Below are 22,119 nucleotides of genomic sequence, written 5' to 3'. Positions count from 1 at the left end.
CCCACCTGAGCTGTAGATCTCTGCAGCTCGTCCAGAGTCACCATGGGCCTCTTGGCTGCATTTCTGATCAGCGCTCTCCTTGTTCGGCCTGTGAGTTTAGGTGGACGGCCTTGTCTTGGTAGGTTTACAGTTGTGCCGTACTCCTTCCATTTCTGAATGATGGCTTGAACAGTGCTCCGTGGGATGTTCAAGGCTTGGGAAATCTTTTTGTAGCTTACGCCTGCTTTAAATTTCTCAATAACTTTATCCCTGACCTGTCTGGTGTGTTCTTTGGACTTCATGGTGTTGTTGCTCCCAATATTCTCTTAGACAACCTCTGAGGCCGTCACAGAGCAGCTGTATTTGTACTGACATTAGATTATACACAGGTGCACTCTATTTAGTCATTAGCACTCATCAGGCAACGTCTATGGGCAACTGACTGCACTCAGACCAAAGGGGGCTGAATAATTACGCACACCCCACTTTGCAGTTATTTGTAAAAAATGTTTGGAATCATGTATGATTTCCGTTCCACTTCTCACGTGTGCACCACTTTGTGTTGGTCTTTCACGTGGAATTCCAATAAAACTGATCCATGTTTGTGGCTGTAATGTGACAAAATGTGGAAAAGTTCAAGGGGGCCGAATACTTTTGCTGTATTTAGCAACCAAGACTCTTCGGCATGCTCTTGTATTGCTTATAAGATTGTTCACTGCATCTGGAGGAGTGCTTGGAGTGGAAGGGTCAGAGATTAATTCATTCTCTGAAAAGCATTGAACACTAGCTTTCTCACCTAAGTGGTCAGAGAAGAAAGAAACAAAAAAGGACAGCTGTGGTTTTATTGAACTGGAGTGGGAAGGGTGGTCAACCAAGTGTCATGTTACACATGAAGAGTAGAAGTTCATCTTCAAGTTATACCATGTCAGTGACCTTCATGGTTCCTACATTCACATTGGATTTTCTAAAACAACACGTGCTGATTAATTTTATGAACGGCTGATAATCATTGACATTCACTTGTTTATCTCTTTGTAGTCTTGTACCTTGTAAAAGTTGTAAAGATTACTTTATGCATTTTGTCGCTTAGAGTATTTTTGCTCTGAGTTATTAGAGGAATTCCATAATCAAAGGCAATTACTTCCTCAGTGCCAAAAACTTCCAGATATGTTCTTTCACAGCTGCTTAAACATCTGTATCTGAGCACACATTTTGATATTTGTCCTCTAAGCTCTGGTCAGTTGGTGGAAACACACATGCTCATGTTTTACTATCAGTTGACAATCATTGATACTCACTTGTTCTTCTCCTTGTACTGCATCTGAAAGTCATAAAGATTACATTAGTCACTGATTCACTAGAATAAGGTTGAATCTAATGCTACAGTGACCTCCCCTCTGTACTGTGTAATATAAAAGTCAGTCAGGTTTGCAGATGACACACAGATACTGTTGAGTTTTCACTGACAGAATGGAGATCACGCTGTTTTTCTCGCTGTTGCTTCTGGTCTGCTCTGTTTCCACAAATCAGACAGAGGCAGATGATGAAATTCTTGACCAGCAGATTTCAAACCAACAACCCTGTCCACAGGAAATCCATGCTGTGCTCAGAGAGCTGACTGCCTCAGTGGCTGAACAGAAAGTGGAAATCAGGACCTTAAAACAAGAGAATAAAGGTAGAGTATGATGTCAGGTAGTGAGAAAAATGACAGCATGAGGAAACCTTCATATGAGCCCCTGTTACAGAGATATCAATGTCACTTCATGAATCTATCACTAACGTTTCTCATTAATTTTTTTATTTTTATTATTTATTCATTATTTATTCAATAATCTAACCTACTAAAAATGAAAAGATTCAAATGATGCAGATAAATAAAATTCATATTGACTTATTTATGTTCTTTTCTGTCAGACCATGTCGCAAAACTGAAAGACCTGGAAATGCAGAACGTTGAACTTCAGAGACAGAGGTCTGAAATTGACAAACTTAAACAGCAACAAATAATAAATAAATAAATAAACTTTATTTATAAAGCACACTAAAAAAAACAAGGGTATACCAAGGTGCTTGACAAAAATAAAATAGGAAAAGGGAGATGGGAGGGAAAAGAGAAAGGACCTGGCACGTATCAATTATAAAAACCATCATAAGATATAAAAGTAGTTCACAAGCATAAAAAATGTACCAGCGCACACAAGTGTTAACTGGGTGGAAAGGCAAGATTAAACAAATAAGTCTTAAGCCGTGATTTAAACAGTGGCATAGAGTCAGACGCCCGGATAGCGACAGGAAGGTTGTTCCATAAGACCGGGGCAGCTACAGCAAACGCGCGGTCACTGCGAGACTTCAGCCGAGAACGAGGTTGCTCCAGAAGAATTTGGGTAGCAGAGCTAAGTGCTCTGACAGGAGTGTGTAACCTGAGAAGCTCATTGAGGTAGCTCGGCGCAAAGTTATTAATGGTTTTGTAGGTGAAAAGTAATATTTTAAATTGAATACGGTATTTAATTGGAAGCCAGTGCAAGCCAGCAAGAACAGGAGTGATGGAAGAAAACTTCCTGCTACCTGTCAAAAGGCGTGCCGCCGCATTCTGGACAGTCTGCAATCTAACGAGAAGGGTGGAGGAAAGGCCAATGTAAAGAGAGTTGCAGTTCATATCCAGAATCGGATTCTTTTGGTTATTACCCAAAGCTCGTGACCATAGGTGAAGGTGGGGACAAACTGATAGGAAAGAGCTCCTGCCAGCCACACAGCCACCTGCGACAATCACAGACATTTATCTACCGGCTTGACTGGCGGCTGCAAAACATTGCAAGATAATCTTGGTCAGGTATTCTTCCAGTCCACAACTTTACCACGAGTGTTGTTATATCAATTTAATTGTCCCACAAGGGGAAACTTGGGTGTAACAGCAGCAAGAAAACACATATACAAACAAACAGTACACATGACACAGAACAGAAACATACACAATTCTTACATATTTACATGAAGGACAATGGTTACCAAAAACTGAGTACCATACTGTTGTTAAATTAAATAAAATTAAATACAGATAAGAGGCAACCCTGGTTGTAGTGTGAATCGGTTGATAAAACAGTGCACGATACAGCGCTGATGTAAACATCTGTGTTTGTTGGGAGCAGTTCAGATTGTACAGTCTGACAGCTGCAGGGAGGAAGGACCTGTGGAAACACTCCTTCATGCATCGAGGATGCAGCAGTCTGTCACTGAAGCAGCTCTGCAGTTCAGCAACATCTACATGCATGGGGCAGGAGATAAACTGCTGCTCCAACATACCACACTGTGAAAAATGACAGATGCCACCACAGAGTCATAGAAGGTCTTTAAAAGCGCTCCCTGGACTCCAAATGACCTCAGCCGCCTCAGCAGGTAGAGTCTGCTCTGACCCTTCCTGTAAAGAGCATCAACCCTGTACTTATACTTTTGTGTAGCTCTCTCATCACATCTTCATTATTCTCATCACTGCTTAAAACAACACACATCTTTTTTTAACTGTCCTTTCTCCAAAACAGAAAGTGGCATTACAGTTGTTTCAGGCTGAGAGACACAAAACGCTCTTCGTATTATCATTCATATATCATCCACACAACTATTTTATTTCTTTTTGTCCACTGGGCAGGTGACCTGCAGAATCATGTCTGCCCCAGCTGGATACCTTTTCACACACACCGTGACATCAGACACACTCACAGTCACTTCATTCGTCAGACTTCTTTTAAGTTTGCAGCAGGCAACGCGACTGAGTATTGTGTCAAGATAAGTAGGAAGACCACGCTATAATGGACAGTTGAAGGAAAAGGTCAAATTTACAGGGAATCTTTTTGTTTTGTTTTTGGACAGAAAGATGAGAGTTTGATGTGTACATGGCTGTGAACAAAAATATAAATGTGGTGGATCATAAATTTGATTAGTTTTGAAGTTGTACATCTCTGTTCCTTACATTTCATGTCATGCCCTTATTAATGTTTTATTTGTTGCTTTGACTGTTTTCGAATAGAATATGCAGTGGGAATATAGAGGGAGATAAGTAGTGAAAGTTTTGCCTGGGTTGATTGTGCGTCGATCCATTGTTAATGCCTCAGGGCTCCAGTAGGTGGGTTCGCGCGCTTCCTCCTTCACTCAATACAGACGAGTGAGAGTGAGAGCTGCGTGTCTGTGCCGCTCTTTCACCTCTCCTCACTATTTCCCCTGTTTAAGGGCACAACATAAACACTGAGGCTTCAAAATGCAGCATCTACAACACTGTCACTCTGCCTCCACCATGGAGACAGTCTCCATGGTGATGAGTACAATTGGCAGCTGAAACTGTTGTGAACTTCTCCATGAGTCATATTTCCTGTTTCAGAGCTGCTGATTGGCTCTTTGGGCCCTTTACCTTCAGGAGGTCATGGACGAAGCACTGAAGTCGTTTATCACGTGAAAAATATTTTTAGTTTATAATAATTTGATAAATAATAAAATATTAATAAAAACTGGAGGTTTTTTTAGAACTTAGATTTTAAGCTATTTATGCCTTTTTTGCTGCTCTTTTTTAAACTTATTCCCTTTAAACTGTATTTATTCTTTTTAAAATATATTGGTTATTGCACTGTAGAGGCTGCTGAGGAACAGTATTTCGTTTCAGGCTGTGTAACACGAAATGACAATAACCAATAAAGTCTTGAGAGCTGCCATCATTGTTCCAGCAGGAGGCAGTAAAACACCAAACTGCACCTGTTGTGCTGAAAAGGTGTGAGCATGTGCAGTAACCCAGTAAGTTACCTGAATATCTCTCTCTCTCACTCACACACACACACACACACACACACACACACACACACACACACACACACACACACACACACACACACACACACACAGTACTGATACTAATGACTCGCTCTCACATCTATTTGGGTTTAATGTCAGGGTATATTTGTGGATGAAAGTTTTGGTAGGACACATGATGTGGACAGTCTGGTAATCCCAGAATATTTTAATGTAAAAAAACTCCAGACAGCTCTGGAGAAAGTTTCAGAGTAAAAGCCCTGGAGTGTTTTACATGTTATTCTGTTGGATTCAATCTGACGGAGCTGATTCATAAACACTTCACTGCCAGGTATCAGGTGACCTGCAGAGACTGATCCTACAAACACTCAGAAACAGAGTAAACCAAACTGCACCACAGTGATCAGACGAAACCTTCCTGACATGAACACAGCTCCTCAGTAAAAACTGAACCAGCAGAGAGACTACACCCAGCACCATACACCACCTCTCTGACACAGTACACCCTCGAGCAGGTGGTGTCCCCATAAACAGTCTGAGAAGCTCTGATTATTTACTATGTTCAAACAAACTGAGTGTCCACAAACGTCTGAGCTCACAGTGAGAGCTGCTGGCACAGTTTGGAGGTGTTCTGCCCCCTGCTGGACACACAGAGCTACAACATGAGGATCAGAGGAGGCTGGTGCTGCTTCACCTTTAGACACAAGAAGGAGGTCAAAAAATGTAAAAACAGAGATTGTTTTTAAACCTGTAAAGGAGGAAATCCTGACGAACCAATCCACAGCCAGAAAAGAAGTCTAACTCTGTGCTGCTCCAATCAGGAATCAGCTCTGTTACTGTGTGAGTGTGTAAAGTCACAGAGTAGCTGGTTTCAAATGTATCTATAAAGTTTATTCACATTTTATTTAGGCTTCAAAAAACAGTCCAAGTTTATTTCTTTGGACTTTGTTCACTTAATGGATGTTTCCCTGCATTTCTATTTTCACACAGTTTATTTCTTACAGCAGGAAAACTGAACAGAATGTCTGTAAGAGGTCAGAGTGAGGATGACGTCACTTAATACAGGAAATACATGTTTGTCTGTTTTGATGATGAAGGACTTCTTCAGCTCTGTAAACAGCTACACTTGAGAGGACAGAGGTGATTTCATGGATCAATAACAATGTGTTTATCAGCTTTCATCATCGCAGTGCAGACATGACGTCAGATCTATCAGAGTGAAGGCCGTCTCTCTGATGACGTCACAGAGCAGAGTCCTTCTGTCCAATAAAGGATCTCAGATCAGCTGCTGCCATCTTGTGGCCACAGTTGGTTACTGTCTCTGAAAGTTGTCTCATGTTTCCTGTTGTCCTGCTAACAAAGGCTGGAGCTCATCATGCTGAGAGGACAGCAGCATTTTGTGGCTCTTCACACATGTTCATTATATTCTGATGATCCTGGATGGAGACAAACTACAGATAAGTGTGTTCAGCCCAACTAGTTTATCTCATTACAGCAGTTTGATGTTTCCCTTTGAATCCCCCTGAAGATCCTGACAGTGAAGCACGTACATAATACTCCAGCCTTTCAACTCTGAGCTTATTTAGTTCTATTAATACACTGAAATCTCATTTGTGTCATGAAGAAAGTCTTTAATCAAACAGAATTCAAAGAGCAGAAACATTTCATATATGGAGTTAAACATGAATCATTGTTTCAACAACACATTTATTGTTGTCATAAACAGACAAGAAGACAACAACAAACTGCTCCTCCCATTCAACACATGTCAGTCCATATCCCAGCAAACTAAATCATCTCCATTTACACATCAAATAGAAACATGAATCACTTGTAATGATTAGAAACTTGATAGAATTTCAAATCTAGTTTGGGGAGTCATTCAGTGAGAAACAGTGAAATGATTTTCCATGTGAAAAGGTGGACAGCAGAAACAGAAAGAAACAGTGAAACTAAAAGAGAAACAAAGAGCTTTGGAACAACGAGGCAGCAGGAGGACAGCTGCAGTTTAACAGCTTCAACTCACTGACAGGAAACAACATTAGAAACATCATCATCCTCAACTCATCTGCTGCACTGACACTGACACCTTCAACGGACACACCTTCAGTTTAACAGCATCAACAGTGCTAATGAATGGAAACATCCTGTGAGTGAAAGTGTGTGTGAAGGTGTGTATGTGTGTGTTAGTATCAGGATCAGAGAACGACAGCTTTCCTCTGTTCCAGTCCAGATTCACTCTGATCCTCTGGAGCTTCTTCTGGACTGAGAGAGCAGTGAGAGGAGCTGATGGTGAGAGTGTGTAGTACGTACCTAAACTGCACCCTATTCTCCATAATCCAGACTCTATGTCTCCCTTCCTCTGCACAGACTCTGCTAACACACCCAGATCCCACCGTGTACTGTCTCCAACTTCAACATCCCAGCTGTGAGTCCCTGAGTTAAAGCCCTCAGAGCCCAGGACAGAGCAGTAATAATAAATCCTCTCTGGGTTATCAGGAAGCTGCTGTTCATCTCCTAGTCTCACACTGGTCAGATCTTCAGACAGGATGAGTTGTGGATGAGCAGTGTTTGGGTCCAGAATGAGAGGAGTGTAGGAGACCATGTCCTTCATGTTGTTCCAGATGTTGAAGGTCAGGTTGCCCAGGTGTTTGGCCTGGTCTATCAGAGCTCCTGAGGGCAGCTGTGGATCATCCAGCAGGGGGCAGCGCTGGACTCTTTCCACTGCAGCCTTGTAGTTGTGCAGGAATGAGACGTCTCCGGCTCTCAGCTCCTCCTCTGTGGCTCTGACTGTGTCTGAAAGAGCTGCTATCTCTCTGCTCAGAGCCTCCATCTTCTCCTTCATCATCCCACTCTTCTGCTCCTCTTCCTCCCTCAGTGCAGCCAGCCTGGCCTCCTCTTCCTCTGCTAGAAACTGCTGAAGCTTCTTAAACTGCTCCTTAATCTGCCTCTCTGTGTGTCGGGCCTGGACCTTAATGTGTTCTGCTGTTTGATCAAACTTCACTTGAACTTCTTCACAAACCTTTAACTTCTTCTTTAAGGGCTCCAGAGTTTCCTGAAGTTCCTTCTTGTGTTGTTGTGCAGCTTCATCGATGGGTCTGAATCTGTGATTGATGTGTTTTTCTGAGTCTCTGCAGACGACACACACTGGCTGCTGATGGTCCAGACAGAAGAGTTTGAGTTTCTCAGAGTGCAGACTGCAGAGATCCTCTGAAGCTCTCTGATCTCTCTCCTGTAAGAACGACTCATACAGGTTCTTTAAAGCCAGACATAAAGGTGGATCCTCCTTTGAAGATCTTCTCTTACAAACTGGACACTCGTGTGTTGGTCTCTCTCTCCACCATCTCTTCAGACAGTCTTTACAGAAGCTGTGGCTACATGACAGAAGAACAGGATCTCTGAAGACCTCCTGACAGACCGGACAGCAGAGATCCTCCTCTGATCTGGAAGCCATTGAGTCTGTGAGTGACGCTGAAAACAGCAGACAGGAAGTACAGTCAGTCCTGGCTCCCCTCCCTCCTCTACCACCTTCACTGAAACTTCCTTTGAGTCGTGTTTCTGCTCAAACTCACATTCAGTGTGTGGAGCGTCAGCAGCTTGAAGCAGCAGTGCTGGAGTTTTCCACTTTTCTCTCCTGTAGCTGGACTCACTCAGAGGAAGCTGCTAGTTTGGTCTGAGCTCAGTCTGATCGTCTGTGCGTCTCTCTTTACTGAGGACGAAGAACTTCCTGTTTCCTGGTTTGTCACATTTGAGTGACGTGAGGGGAGGAGACAAATGTTGCTGTTTGACTTTTAACTAAGGTGTGTTTCAATCCTGCCTGCAGCTCAAAAGCTGTAAAACAGGTTTTGTGTCTTTTCACCTCCACAGGTCACAACATGAAACCTGTTGTGAAGTTTATAAAATAAAGTGTCACTCGGTGGTGCAGCTGTTTGTCAGCTTCTATTTTAGACTTTGTTCTGGTTCTTGTTCAGGTTCCCAGCAGTGGGAGTGTAATGCAGTCACACACACACAGGTGGTGTTAAGGTGGATTCACTTAGTTACAGACAGTGGTGTTATTTCCTGTAACTAAGGGTGTGTTTCACTCCAAAGTTCCGACATTAACCTGCCAGAAGTTGTAAAAGTTACTGATAAAGAGCTTTTCTCTCATTTCACATGTTGTCCACAATCTCCTCGTGATTACCTCTGGAAAGCCCCGTGGCACAGCTCTCCATCCAGTGCAGCTTTATGGTCATTGCTGTGGTTCCAGAATCTTCTCATGATGACCAGTAGGTCCCCAAACAGCATGACCTTTGACCTCAACCCCTGCCTGGGCTGTCAGCTATGGTCCCTACTTCTCGCTGGGTCTCTGAAGATTTCTCAGGAGATTCCACCCTTGGGATCATTTCTTCCAGCAATGCTCTGCTGCACCTGCATCTCCTCACTAGAGGAAAAACTTCTATTTGGAAAACATGTCAACCATCATCAAACCAAAATTTCCTTTCAGTTCAGTGAACTTCACTTATCAAAAAATATAATTATTTATTAATTATATTATTGGTTTATCACGTTTTCACTTTCACTTATAGGCCATCAAAGTGTTTATTATCTTTACCCAAATAATTGGAGCAGAACTTGTTCCATATTCAGTTTTTCAGCAAAACGTGTTTGAGAAAAGATTCATTCTTATATCTGGAGGAATAAATATATTTCAATAAATATTAACGTTAGCCTGCGACTTTGTTCCAGTTTTGAATTTTGGCCCACTGTGTATTTGAGTTTGACACCCCTGATCCATAGCTGGCGATTTTTTGTTTTTATGGGCCGATGGATTTTTTTTTTTTAAGGAAGGGTATATATAATGAAAGGTGTTGGATTGGCCAATTGGTCATGATCGACTCTGGGCTGGACCAATTACAGCCGAGGAAGCCGGATGCACCCTCCCCCTTGTTTAGCAATCACGTGATTTTCGCGCATTGCATGCCGGGAACTCGTGGCAAAACAATCCAAGTACCGCATCAAATGCAAGCATTTGCAGCACCGCAAAACGTTCATTCTCCGGTTCCAATACCTTCTTGTTTTTTCTTTGCCGCACAAAAAAGTCTCGACGAAAAGACAAAGAAAAGATACGAGGAAAAAATCAAAGGAGTGAAAGGGTCAGACCCTTACGAGCACACAGAGGGACCAAAGACGTCAGCGTGCTGCCCAACTTTCACCACGCTCATATTTATAATCATACGGTTCTTGGAGTGAGTGCATACACTCATGAAGTTTAGTAACTTCAGGTCACTGCAACAAGCCCAGGTACAGTTTACCGACGGATGGGTGCAGGACCTTGAAATGCACCGTGTAGAAAGTAAAGACCATCGTACGAACAAAGGTAAGTTTACCAGTCTCACAAATCGTCGTCATAGATACACATTCGTTAACCATTTATTAATATAACCTTTGAGCTCAGCGGTAATTAATTAGTAGTGGAAATAATTTCTGGTTCATCACAGAAATGTAGCAGTGACAATAATATTGTATGCTGTAATCGTACTGGACAATTAGTGATACAAAACACCTGTTTTACCCTGTGAATAAAAGTATATGTTTCTGTCAATGTACCATAATAACAGAAGCAAAACACAATATTGTGTCAGGACAATTCACTATTTATGCACAATAAACAAAGGAGCAATTTCTGTTCAGCGCCAGACTTGCTTGTAACCTATATCACCAATTATGTTAAGAAAAATGACGCATTAACTACAACAAAACTCTGACCTTTGTGGGAATGCTTGGAGCAGACTAACCTGTGAGCTGGAGAGTTCTGGGACGTTATATTTGGTATATCCAGACCATCCGTCGGCTCTTACTTCGGAAACATGGCTTAAAAATTTTCACTTCAACGACGTAATCCGATAAAAAAAAAGATCTCTTTACCCGTCGGCTTCCCGTGGCTGTCATGTGACCGGCTGTTGCAGTCAATAATACAACAGCTTCTTGCCATTTTTGTGTTTCTTTTTATCGCTGTGTAACTGAGTTCAATTGAAAGCCTGCGTGCGCTAGTACCTCTTGCCACAAGTTCCCAGAATCCTTTGCGGTTTTACCCCTGAATGACGTCACATTTTCAATCTTCATCCCGACTTTTTGTCCCAGTCCAGCCTTGCCCTGATCTAACCTCTCCTCTTCCTCACAGCTCTGATTTCTCTGAGGGAGATGTTGTGACTGTAATCTGTGAGGAGGACCAAAGCTTTTCTGATTGGACTGTGAGGAGAAACACCAGCAAACTGCAGAGGGCTGAGTGTGGAGATGGGCGGGGACAACATCAACGTGATCAATCATGTTCCATCAGTGCGCTGGTGCCTCACGACACCGGAGTTTACTGGTGTGAGTCCAGTAATGGTGCCATCAGTAACCTGGTTAATATCACAGTCACTGGTAAGCTGATCACTCTCACTTTACTTCTTATTGCATCCACAAATTGAGCTGAACATGCAGGTACATAGATTCTGTGCTGTTCTTCACTGATCACCTACCTGACTGACAGAGTAATGAAGGACTTCCCTCCCTCGGTGCTTCTTAATGTGTCAGGATATTCTCCATTACTGAGTTAAGACTTCCTTATTTAGATCCAAGCTCTGGATTATCTTGCACGTCTCGTGGCTCCCAAATGTCTCTTAATTGATTATCATCTGTAGCCTCATACTTTAGCTTTACTTGGCAAATGTGAATGCTTTGTGTGCTGACAAACCCTTTTGCATGTAGTGTTTTTATGAAAAGCCTTATAATTGCCTAATTTTGTGTTTTTGTTCTGTTAGAAAAGCAGGCATTCTTACTGTTGTTTAATATTTTACTCAAACCTTTAAGTTTAATTCAGCACAAAAAGCCCCACTGTAAACAAATCCACAGAACAGAACCAAACTCAGCAGCCAAACAGTTTGTCCTCAGTGCAGGTCGACATTCAGAAAAACCAGCTGCCTCAGCTTGGATGGGCTGATGTGGTTTCTCCTTAGTATCTGCCCAGTTTTTGAGAAGACCCTCCAAAGGAACAGATGTTGCCACAATGCACAGTCTCCCCTCCATCACCTTCAACAGGTAGGGAAAGACTGTGGCCTTGGCCTCCCACCAGCTCTGTGGGCCTTCTCCTTGTTGGATGAGGGGCTCCTCAAGATAACATTTCATCTCCATCATAACATCAGCTGTAGTATTTCTCTTTGCAGCATCTCCTGCAGCTCTTTCATCAAAGAGGCTCCACACAGCAGACGTCTGTGGCTCCTCCTTCACTTGGCCCTGTAATGGTGGAGCTGGGTGGGAGTGCACTTTGCTGCTGCAGTTATTCTCTGAAGTGCCTCATCAACAGCTCTGTTGTCACTGAATGCAAGCTTTTTAAATCTACCATCCAGTGATGCAGCTTCTGAGTGGACGGTGTTGAACTCCACACACAGAAATTTTTCACACTCACTGCTAATTTTGTTTTACAGTGAAGCCACTCTGCTCTGCTAGTCCCAATATCTTTCACCTGCAGCAGATGCTGCTTCGTTTGCAGCTGTCAGTCATATTTCTGTGTTTTTGTGTCGCACTCTCCTCCACACTGCTGTCTGTCATCTCACAGGTATGATGTGCGGAGCGATGCTGAACTTCCAGTCCCAGCGTTTCATGTTGCAGGATCAATTCCCATATGAAAATATCAATATCTAATTTGATTACATTTGTTTTTCATCATAAATATGACAGACAAAAGTAAATTCAGCAATTAGCAGGATGGTCTGCAATACCCTGTCAATAGGAACTACACTCACCACCTCTCATTCATGTGCGTGTTACGGCTCTGCAAGAGTGTGAGCCAATGAGAAACCAGAGGCACAAAACTTTAGACCACAAAACACACAATCTGATGTTGGTTTGTAAAGATGTTGCTGATGAGACTTTGTAGAAAGCAGCTGGTCTGAGTGATGTGATCAGAGTGCAGCAGATAATGTCTGACAGCAGTTTGAAGAGCAAATGGATTCTGTTCTGTTCTTCATCATCACCTACCTGACACCTCACACCTGTTTCTCACCTGCAGGTCACACAGGAGGATCTGTTGGACTGAAGGTCAGCCTGTCAGTTCCTGCTGTGCTTCTTGTTGCTGCTGTTTTCTTGATGTAGAGAAAACAAAAACAACAAAGAATCAGGATCCAGCCTCATGTTGAGCTGCAGCAAAATAAAATGTCTGAATCTTTTTAAATCAGCACTCTTAGTCTCCCGCTGGTGGTTTCAGCGTTGTCAGTGAACCTGGGGAACATGAGATGATGCTGGTAACAGAAATCAAAGGTAGTGAACAGCAGACAGGGATCAGCTGCAGGTTTAATACACGTCCTGAATTTGGTTTAGTTTTAAGTTTCTGTAAAATAAAACCTAACGTTGTGATTTGTCTCTTTATGAATAAAGTTGAATTGAATTTCTCTCTGAGCTCCTGCTTCTGTTGTCTGTCAGTGATTTTATCAGTTGGACATCAAGTAAAACTTTGGATAAAATGAAAACTGTTCACACAGTGTCTGTAAATCCACGGGTGAAAATAACACATGTAACATTCACACAAGTCCACGAGTGATTGAATGAAATGTGATCATGGAAAAATAAATTCAAAACTATTCAAGACTTTTACCATTAACTGTCATCCTATTATGAAGTAACAGGAAGGTAATAATACTATAATATAATAATAATAAAGAAAATTAAAAAATATGGTATAACAGAGCTCACTGCCTCACACTGTCGATAACAGCATTTCTTTTTAACCTTATTTCATTTAAGGCTCAGACGATCATCTGTTTTCCCTTAAAGTAGTCTAGCTCTGATATCACTTTAGCCTCTGGATGGAGGATTTGCTATGTTAACTTATAGATAATAAACTCAACGTATTACAGACCAAAACCAAACACGTCCGTAGTATAAGACTGGATTTAACTCCCTTCACACCTGTCTCGACACAACAGTCAGGTCAGTCCCTTCCCTTTTAAGAAATCCACCTTAAATGTATTTTAAATGTAAGTGATGCAAAATGAATTTAATATTTTATCTTTAGTTTGTCAGGTAGCATCAGGTCAGATGGATGATGTTGGGTGAGATGGAGCAGACAGAGATGTCATCACAGCTGAGAGGAAGCAAAAGCCTCAACATCCAGGCTTAAAAGTGATGTAGGGAGCTAAAGCTAAAGCTCTGCTTTCTTTGTGTGCTTGTGCTAACAGCAACTAATGAGAAATGTGATGACAATTGTCCAGCTTTGTCCTTTTATATTCTACCAAATGTGAAGTGAACCTGTGGTTATACAGTAACGATAAGAGCATCTTTATTAGTCCCACATGTGGGAAATTTGTTTTGTTACAGCAGGAAGTGGACAGTGCAGTTACATAGCAAACATGAGAGAACCCTGGAATAGAATAAGAAACTGTACACAACTGTACCCAATAGAATAGAATAGAATGATAGGATAAAAATAGAATACACATGCTACATACAACTGAGTACAAATACAACGTTGTCAGAAAAAGAGTGTTACACTTAGTCCTATTGCACATGTGTGTGTTTGATCAGCTGCAAAGTCTTTGTGGTGGAGTCTGACAGCAGAGGGGAGGAAATCTCTCCGCCCACATCGTGGGTGCCGCAGCCACTGAAGGAGCTGCTCTGAAGCGCTATAAAGGTTTGTGATGATCAATACAGGTTTACAGCTCAGATCATACTGAGTTCATTATGACTGATATAAATATGTGATAGAATAATAATAAATCGAGTAAATTGTGATTGACAAACAGTTTTAAAGAGAAAGTTTGTTAGTTTAAATTGTGTGAAAAGTCAGAGATGGAGAGAACACCAGGCTGGGGCTGAATATCAGTGTATTACATGCAAATCTGATTGGATGACAGGACAGAGCATAAACTGAAGCTCGCATGGATGTTCTGGGTCTCCTGCCTCTGTGAGATCAGCAGGTCAAAGATTCAATAGCAAAACTTGGTTGTTCCAGCAGCGACGCCGAGGGCAGTGAGCTCTAAAAGCCTCCCAGATGAAAACGTGCCCGATCGAGAGGTGATCTGCTGCTGATGGGTGACGAACCTACTCAGGTCTCCAGCTCTTATCAGAGGAGGCAGTGAAGACACCTGAGCTTCAAGGCAGTCGGGCTGGGCGAGTCTGATTACATACTTTTATCTAAGTACAATCTGAGTATTTTACCTGTAAGTAATCTTACAGTATTATGTTATATTGTGAGTCCTTCTTACAGATCTTCCTAGGTTGAAAATTAAACAGTACTAAATGTAACAAGTAGACAGCAGCACTAAAGTCATCAGTTTAATGGACACAGAGGAAGCTTTTCAAAGGCTTAAGAAGAATAACATGATGCTAGAACATCACATTTTATAATATGACAGTAAAAATAACTCACAGAGATCATCTTCTATGTTTTCCTCCATAAGGGCGGCGAGCCTGGGTCCAGCTATTTGAGTGGTGTCTTGTTTTGGTGAAGCTTTTGAATTGCTTGGCCTTTGAGGCCTGCATGGAGCTCAGGCTGACACTAAGCACAGGAAAGGCCCACAGTGGGTGCACACACAGGATACAGATCTGTCAGTTCATGATCAACAACCACTGACCAAAGCCCACTGATCTCTGACCTCCCAGCCCATTCTTCCTTCAGTGGGCTGCTTTCAGTCATTATGCAAATGTTCTGTTTATAAGAATGAGGAAACCTGCAGTCAGCTGAGACTGAAGAAGTCACCTGGATGAGTGACGAAACGTTTCTCCCACAAAACGCTGCGTCCAGATGAACAGAATCAACTTTTGGAGATTTACTTACCTGGATGATTGAGCATGCATCAAGACGTTTGGCAGCTGTAGCAGTCGTGGAAAATTCCCTCTGTGGCAGAAAATCTCACAGATGCAGTCTTGATACCAATAGATGGATAAAAACTGGAGGAAATCCTCAGAGGCCTTGAAAACTCCTAAATGGAAGTACCTTCTTCTGCTGGGTCTATTCTGTTGGTCTGAGACTGGCTTCCCTTCATTGGCTTCCTGTTAAATCCAGAATTGAATTCAAAATCCTGCTCCTCACATACAAGGTCTTAAATAATCAGGCCCCATCTTATCTTAATGACCTTGTAGTACCATATCACCCTATTAGAGCACTTCGCTCTCGCTCTGCAGGCCGACTTGTTGTTCCTAGAGTATTTAAAAGTAGAATGGGAGGCAGAGCCTTCAGTTTTCAGGCCCCTCTTCTGTGGAACCAGCTTCCAGTTTGGATTCGGGAGACAGACACTATCTCTACTTTCAAGATTAGGCTTCAAACTTTCCTTTTTGCTAAAGCATATAGTTAGACCCTGAATCCTCCCTTAGTTATGCTGCAATAGACGTAGGCTGCCGGGGATTCCCATGAAGCATTGAGTTTTTCCTTTCCTTTCCTTTATGGTTATGTAAGTTCCAGCTGGAAGGTGATCATCGGTTGGAGATTGAATGGGGACGACTACAAGACTGGTTGTCCCTACCTATGCCCCATTTCCAATCAGGCTGTGCTTACTTGTGTGATGAAGTTTCTGCATCTACAAGAGCTAAATTAGTTTTTTGTAGAAATTATTATTATTGTAATTAATTATACATTTTTGTAGCTGTAGGAGTGGGAAGCCTTTTACGTCATTTTTGTTTCCTTTCTACAAGGCTTTGTTTGTTGTGTTAGATGTGTCCCTCTGATGTTCCTCTAAAGACAAATAAAACATTTTGTTTTGGTGAAACTGTAAAACTTGCTGTGGCATTGGTGCTTGAATGGGGAAGTCATTTTTTGTGTTGCATACATCTCTGGGCAGATATTTGGGCAGTAATTTTGAACACCATGTAAAAATGTCAGTGGACATAATGCAAAACCCAATGCTTCAAATCACAGCATCTAAAACCAAAATTGTGCCAAAGATGCCTCATTTCTGTTTAATAGGATAAAACAATGCTAGCTATGTTATAGACACAGTAACCCAAGGAAAGCAGTAAGTACACTGACTGACATTGTTACTATGACAACAACAAGCTGACATTTGGACAAAAAAAACCTTGGAGTAATTATTGAGAAAAACATTAAATTTAAATAAAGTTTTAAAAAACACATGACCAAAAATGTAACTAAAACACATCCTCTGGATGTTTCCAGAATATTTTAAATAAATAAATAATTTAAGGAACAACAACAAAAGAAGATCTATAATCAGCATTTATCTCTTCTGTTTTATTTGATGGTGGGGAAATCATAATCATAAAGAGGCTTCTGATTAGAATTTATTTGTTATAAATGTGATTTATATAAACTTTCATTTAGTACGGTGTGTTGATTATATGTAATATATTTTACTTATTATTTATTTACATTCAGTTTTTATTCCTGAGGATTTTGTTTTTTTTTTATAAAAACTAAAATCAGGACAGAATAATTATTTTGCTGTCTTATTTTATGAATCATTTCAATGTAAGCAGCTATCTTTTGAATATGTGGCTTTACAGCTGAAGGCCCCATCCAAAGTTGTGTTTCTTAATGTTTACAGGCCTCCCAAATACTGCACAGACTTTTTTAATGACCTCAGTGAACTGCTGTCTGTGATCTGTGTTGATTTCGACTGTGTAATTATTGTTGGGGATTTTAACATCCATGTGGACAACCCTCAGGACAAAGGGACTAAAGACCTGAGTAACACTCTGGGCAACTTTGGGCTGACTCAGCATGTAACAGAGGCCACACATAATAGAGGACACACTCTTGACCTACTGATCTCCAAGGGCCTGAGCATTTCAAACATTACTGTGTCTGATGTGGGCGTGTCTGATCATTACTGTGTTTTCTTTGAAAGTAAAATCTCAGCCCACACAAATATATCAACAGCTGTGATCACAAAACGGTGTATAACTGAACACAGTAGTGAGATCTTTAACCAGGTCTTCCCATTAACACCTGACCTGTCCAAAGGTTCAGTCAATGAGCTCGTCAATAGCTTCAATGCTAACATGTTAAATGTAATGGACACTATTGCTCCCATTAAGGTGAAGGTTATCTCTGGAAGGAAAAAGTCTCCATGGAGAAACTCCACACTGGTGAAAAATGAAAAAAGAGAGTGTAGGAAAGCTGAGCTTGAACTTCATTCAACCATGGCCTGCAATGACTTTGCCAAATTCTTCACAGAAAAAATCCAAAAGATTAGACAAGCAGTTGGTACATCAACAGCAGATCCAGGATATGTACTGTGTCCACCGAAAAACTGTTTAAACACCATGAAACAGTTTCACCCGATTAACAGCAAAGACCTGGAGGACATCTTAGGTAAACTGAACTCCTCCTCCTGCTGTTTAGATGTCCTGCCAACAAGTTTTTTCAAAAAGGTCTCAAAGACTTTGGAGTCAGACCTGTTACAGATCGTCAACTTTTCTTTAATGTCAGGTGTGTTTCCGGAACCACTAAAAACTGCTGTAATAAAACCTATACTGAAAAAGGACAATCTTGACAAGACACAAATGAAAAACTACAGGCCGATCTCAAATCTCCCATTTGTAAGTGAGATCATTGAAAAAGCAGTTTCTCAACAGCTCAATTACTTCTTAAAACAGAATAACTGCTATGATGCCTTCCAGTCAGGTTTTAGACAGAACCACAGCACTGAAACCGCTCTGACCAAAGTGTTTAATGACATATGTCTGAATACAGACAGTGGAACAATGTCAGTCTTAGTTTTACTGGATCTCAGTGCAGCATTTGATACAGTTGACCACAGCATATTACTCAAACGACTGGAGAACTGGACAGGTCTTTCAGGAACTGTACTAAACTGGTTCAAAACATACTTAGAAAACAGAAAATACTTTGTATCAATAGGTAACTTCACATCTGAGCAGACAAGTATCACATGTGGAGTTCCCCAAGGTTCCATCTTGGGACCCCTTCTGTTTAACATCTACATGCTCCCACTGGCACAGATTATAAACAACAACAAAATAAACTACCACAGCTATGCAGATGACACGCAAATATATATCACAATGTCACCAGGAGACCGAGGCCCTGTACAGGCTCTTGGTAAATGCATTGAGGAAATCAATGACTGGTTGTGCCACAATTTTCTCCAGCTAAACAAAAACAAAACTGAAGTAATAGTCTTTGGTGCCAAAGAAAAACGATTACAGGTTACCAGAGAACTTCAATCTATACACCTAAAAACCACAAACCAGGCGAGAAATTTGGGTGTAGTGATGGATGCAGACCTAAACTTAGAAAAACACATTAAGACAATAACAAAGTCAGCTTACTATCACCTCAAGAATATTTCAAGGATAAAAGATCTGATGTCTCAACAGGACCTGGAAAAACTAGTCCATGCATTCATCTTTAGTAGGCTTGATTACTGTAACAGCATCTTTACAGGTCTACCTAAAAAATCAGTCAGACAACTACAGCTCATTCAGAACTCTGCTGCTCGAGTCCTCACTAAGACCAAAAAAGTGGACCACATCAGTCCAGCTCTGAGGTCCTTACACTGGCTGCCTGTCCGTCAGAGGATAGACTTTAAAGTTCTGATGCTGGTCTATAAAGCTCTGAATGGTTTAGGACCAAAATACATCAGTGACCTCCTGACCCAGTATGAACCTTCCAGATCCCTCAGGTCATCTGGATCCGGTCTTTTATCAGTTCCCAGAGTCAGAACCAGACACGGAGAAGCTGCATTCAGCTTTTATGCTCCTTATATCTGGAACAAACTCCCAGAAAGCCTCAGATCAGCTGAAGCACTCAGTTTATTTAAATCCAGGTTGAAGACTCACCTGTTCTCAGCTGCATTTGAATAAAGCACCAAATCCACACTTTTAAGCTTAAAGTTCAAAACTAACATTTTAACTACTGATTTTATCTATTGTTCTGATTTTATCTACAGTTTTTTTAAATCATGCTTTTTATTGTTTTTGTTTTTTAATGTCTCTGTAAAGCACTTTGAATCACCTTGTTGTTGAATTGTGCTATATAAATGAACTTATATAAATAAACTTGCCTCGCCGCTTTCAGCCACATTTACAAAAGCGTTCCTCCTGTTCTGATTTTTCTGATAATAATCAGAAAGTGCTGAACTCCTCTGAGCTGTTACAGGAACAGATGTTGGCAGATGTGTCAGTGACAGAGTTACAGTTAGAGAGGTCAGTGAGCAGGATTTCTATCAGGATTCATGTCAGATTTATTATAAGGATGTCTGTTGGTTCACACTCACGGCTGCTTTGGACTGATTCCAGCTAAAGAGCATCAACATGTTTTCATGTTTCCATCATGATGAGGAGCAGAAACTCTGAGGATTCTCCTGAACTGACTACAGTAAGTCATCCACAGCTTCTGCTTTATATTCTACATATTATTCAGTAAATAATAGATAATTACTGATAATTAGACACTTTCAAAGGGAGAAAAGTAAAAAAAAAAAATCTGTAGTTAAGAAGTACAGATACTCAAGCTGTACAAATACTCTGGTAATAGCTGAAGTACTCATTAAACTTCTTTACAGAAGTAAAAGTGAAAACTACAGGCTCTGAAAAGTACTCAGGTCCTACCGTAGTACTCAGTAAAAGGTAGTCTGGGGTTAAAGTGGATGTGGCAGGTAGAGGAACTCTACGACTGAGTGCAGCAGGGATAAAGAAATAAGTCGGAATCATTTGTTTTGTGAGCTCCAGCTGTTTCCAGGCTGTGATCAGCTGATCTACAAGCAGACGTGAGCCATCAGCGCTCGTGTAACACAGTACAGTACAGAGCTGTCAGAATGAATCACCCAAGTTTAGTCTCACACTCTTTATCCAGGTTGTTGGCAATTATTAATCAATCGCCCTTCAGTGTCACACCAACACAGTGTCAACACAGCAAAGTGAATGTGCCACACACTCCATGTGTCATCTACTCATCACCATCTGAAACTATAACCTTCATGGGACGCAGCTGTGAGGCAGAATAACAAAGAGCAAGAAAAGACAAAGACAACATGTACACACAGTATAACATGTGGGAGCACAGCTGGGCCAATCACAGAGGACGAGACAGACGAAGTAAAACTAGACACAGGAAGTAGGACTCACTGGTTCTCCATAAAGAACAGAGATTTGCTCTCTGTGGCTCCAACACAACTGACTTTTGACTTTTTATTCATTAGGACAAGTTCATTTCAATTCACTGCCAGAGTGGAGCTTGTCTCTACACGTCTACCTGTTGCATTGGAAACGGGTTCATTTCCTATAACTGTGACACCTTGTTTTACCTGTTAAACAGGACAGCAGAGTGAAACAAGAGTCAGTTGGTTCAGCTGTTTGGCACAGAGGTCAGTTCAGCCACAGATTTACATTTTTAGCATTTTTTTTCTTTTTTAATCGCTCATTTAAAAAAAAAAAGCTCACCTAAAGTAGTTTCTTTTGAACCTACAGAGAAAGCAGATCGATTAAACCAGCCTCACAGTTTTTATCTTCATGTGGATTTTTTTTCCATCCTGATGATCAGAAGAGTGTTTGAGGATTTAACAGATCTGTTAAGAACAACAGTAAGTGTTTGTTGCCTTTTTCTAAAATCATTTTCAGTCTTTTAGGTAAAACGTTTCAGTTTTCTTGGTTAACGTTTGGTTAACATCAACCCACAAAAATATTTGAACAGAAACTCCAAAAGCGAGTGAAACTAAATTTAAAATATAATTTCATTTTCAGTGGATGTTAACCATGAAAAGCCTGAAAGATCATTGGTAGAAAATTCAAATTATATTGGTCGAACATATCAGACTTTCAAAGCATCTTCAAAGTGTTGAGTTTAAACGAGCAGCTGAACAACAGATCAGCTCTAACCCTCAGGGACATTCAGATTTATTTAAACCTTTAATCTGATCTGATGTGTTCAGGTTTAAACTCAGGTTCAGTTATTCAGTGAAAACACCAACAGACTCAGACATTTAGAACAAACTAAGAGTCAGATGAGCAGAAACAGAGAACACGGACATGTCTGCTGTAACTGCGTCGCTCTGCTCCACGCTGATGTTTGTCCTGTTCGTCTCTGCAGGTGAGATTTAACTCTGAGATAAAACAGGAAGTTTTGGCTGTTTAGTAAAAATATTTCCCTGAGACTTATTTTCATATTGTTTCAGTTTTTCTGTTTGTGACGATGAAACAAGAATCAAACTGCCGTCAGAAACAAAACGTTCTTGTGCTTCAGCGACTGAAACACAAACTGTTCCTACATGACGACACATGAGAGGTTCTGATTTTGTTCTGTGGAGATCGTTCAACAACTGAACACTAAAACTTTTCTACTTCGTTTGTTGTGACGCACTCATTTCTGCGCATCCTCAGTCTAACCTACCAAACGTCACTCTAACGCCACGTCCT

General features: G+C 41.1%; 2 protein-coding genes across 3 annotated transcripts in view; one reads left to right on the top strand and one right to left on the bottom strand.

The window, feature by feature from the left end:
- The window catches only part of LOC146673197 (butyrophilin-like protein 2), a 55,327-nt gene that overhangs the window by 30,812 nt on the left and 2,396 nt on the right, over positions 1-22,119 (top strand). The window contains exon 2 of the mRNA XM_085402031.1: positions 21,648-21,793. Within this exon, the coding sequence (XP_085258157.1) occupies positions 21,733-21,793 (61 nt within the window). The 5' untranslated portion in view covers positions 21,648-21,732. The remainder of the gene's footprint in view (positions 1-21,647; positions 21,794-22,119) is intronic.
- Positions 1,451-8,236, bottom strand: LOC146673198 (nuclear factor 7, ovary-like). 2 transcript variants are annotated; one of them, XM_085401771.1, is made up of 2 exons: positions 6,848-8,224; positions 1,451-1,817 (listed from the first exon to the last, which is right to left on the bottom strand). In XM_085401771.1, exons 1-2 carry the CDS (start codon positions 8,222-8,224, stop codon positions 1,797-1,799), a joined length of 1,398 nt encoding a protein of 465 aa, XP_085257897.1. In that variant the 3' UTR covers positions 1,451-1,796. The 2 variants fall into 2 exon arrangements, with proteins under 2 accessions (XP_085257897.1, XP_085257899.1); XM_085401773.1 differs by lacking the exon at positions 1,451-1,817 and having other exon boundaries at positions 6,830-8,236.

The sequence above is a fragment of the Rhamphochromis longiceps genome, linkage group LG3, assembly GCF_057381845.1.
Source record: "Rhamphochromis longiceps isolate RC_006_pf linkage group LG3, R_longiceps_female_GT1.1, whole genome shotgun sequence".
Taxonomy (NCBI): domain Eukaryota; kingdom Metazoa; phylum Chordata; class Actinopteri; order Cichliformes; family Cichlidae; genus Rhamphochromis; species Rhamphochromis longiceps.
Note: the sequence above shows the minus strand (reverse complement) of the source record. Positions and strands in the feature narration are given on the sequence as shown.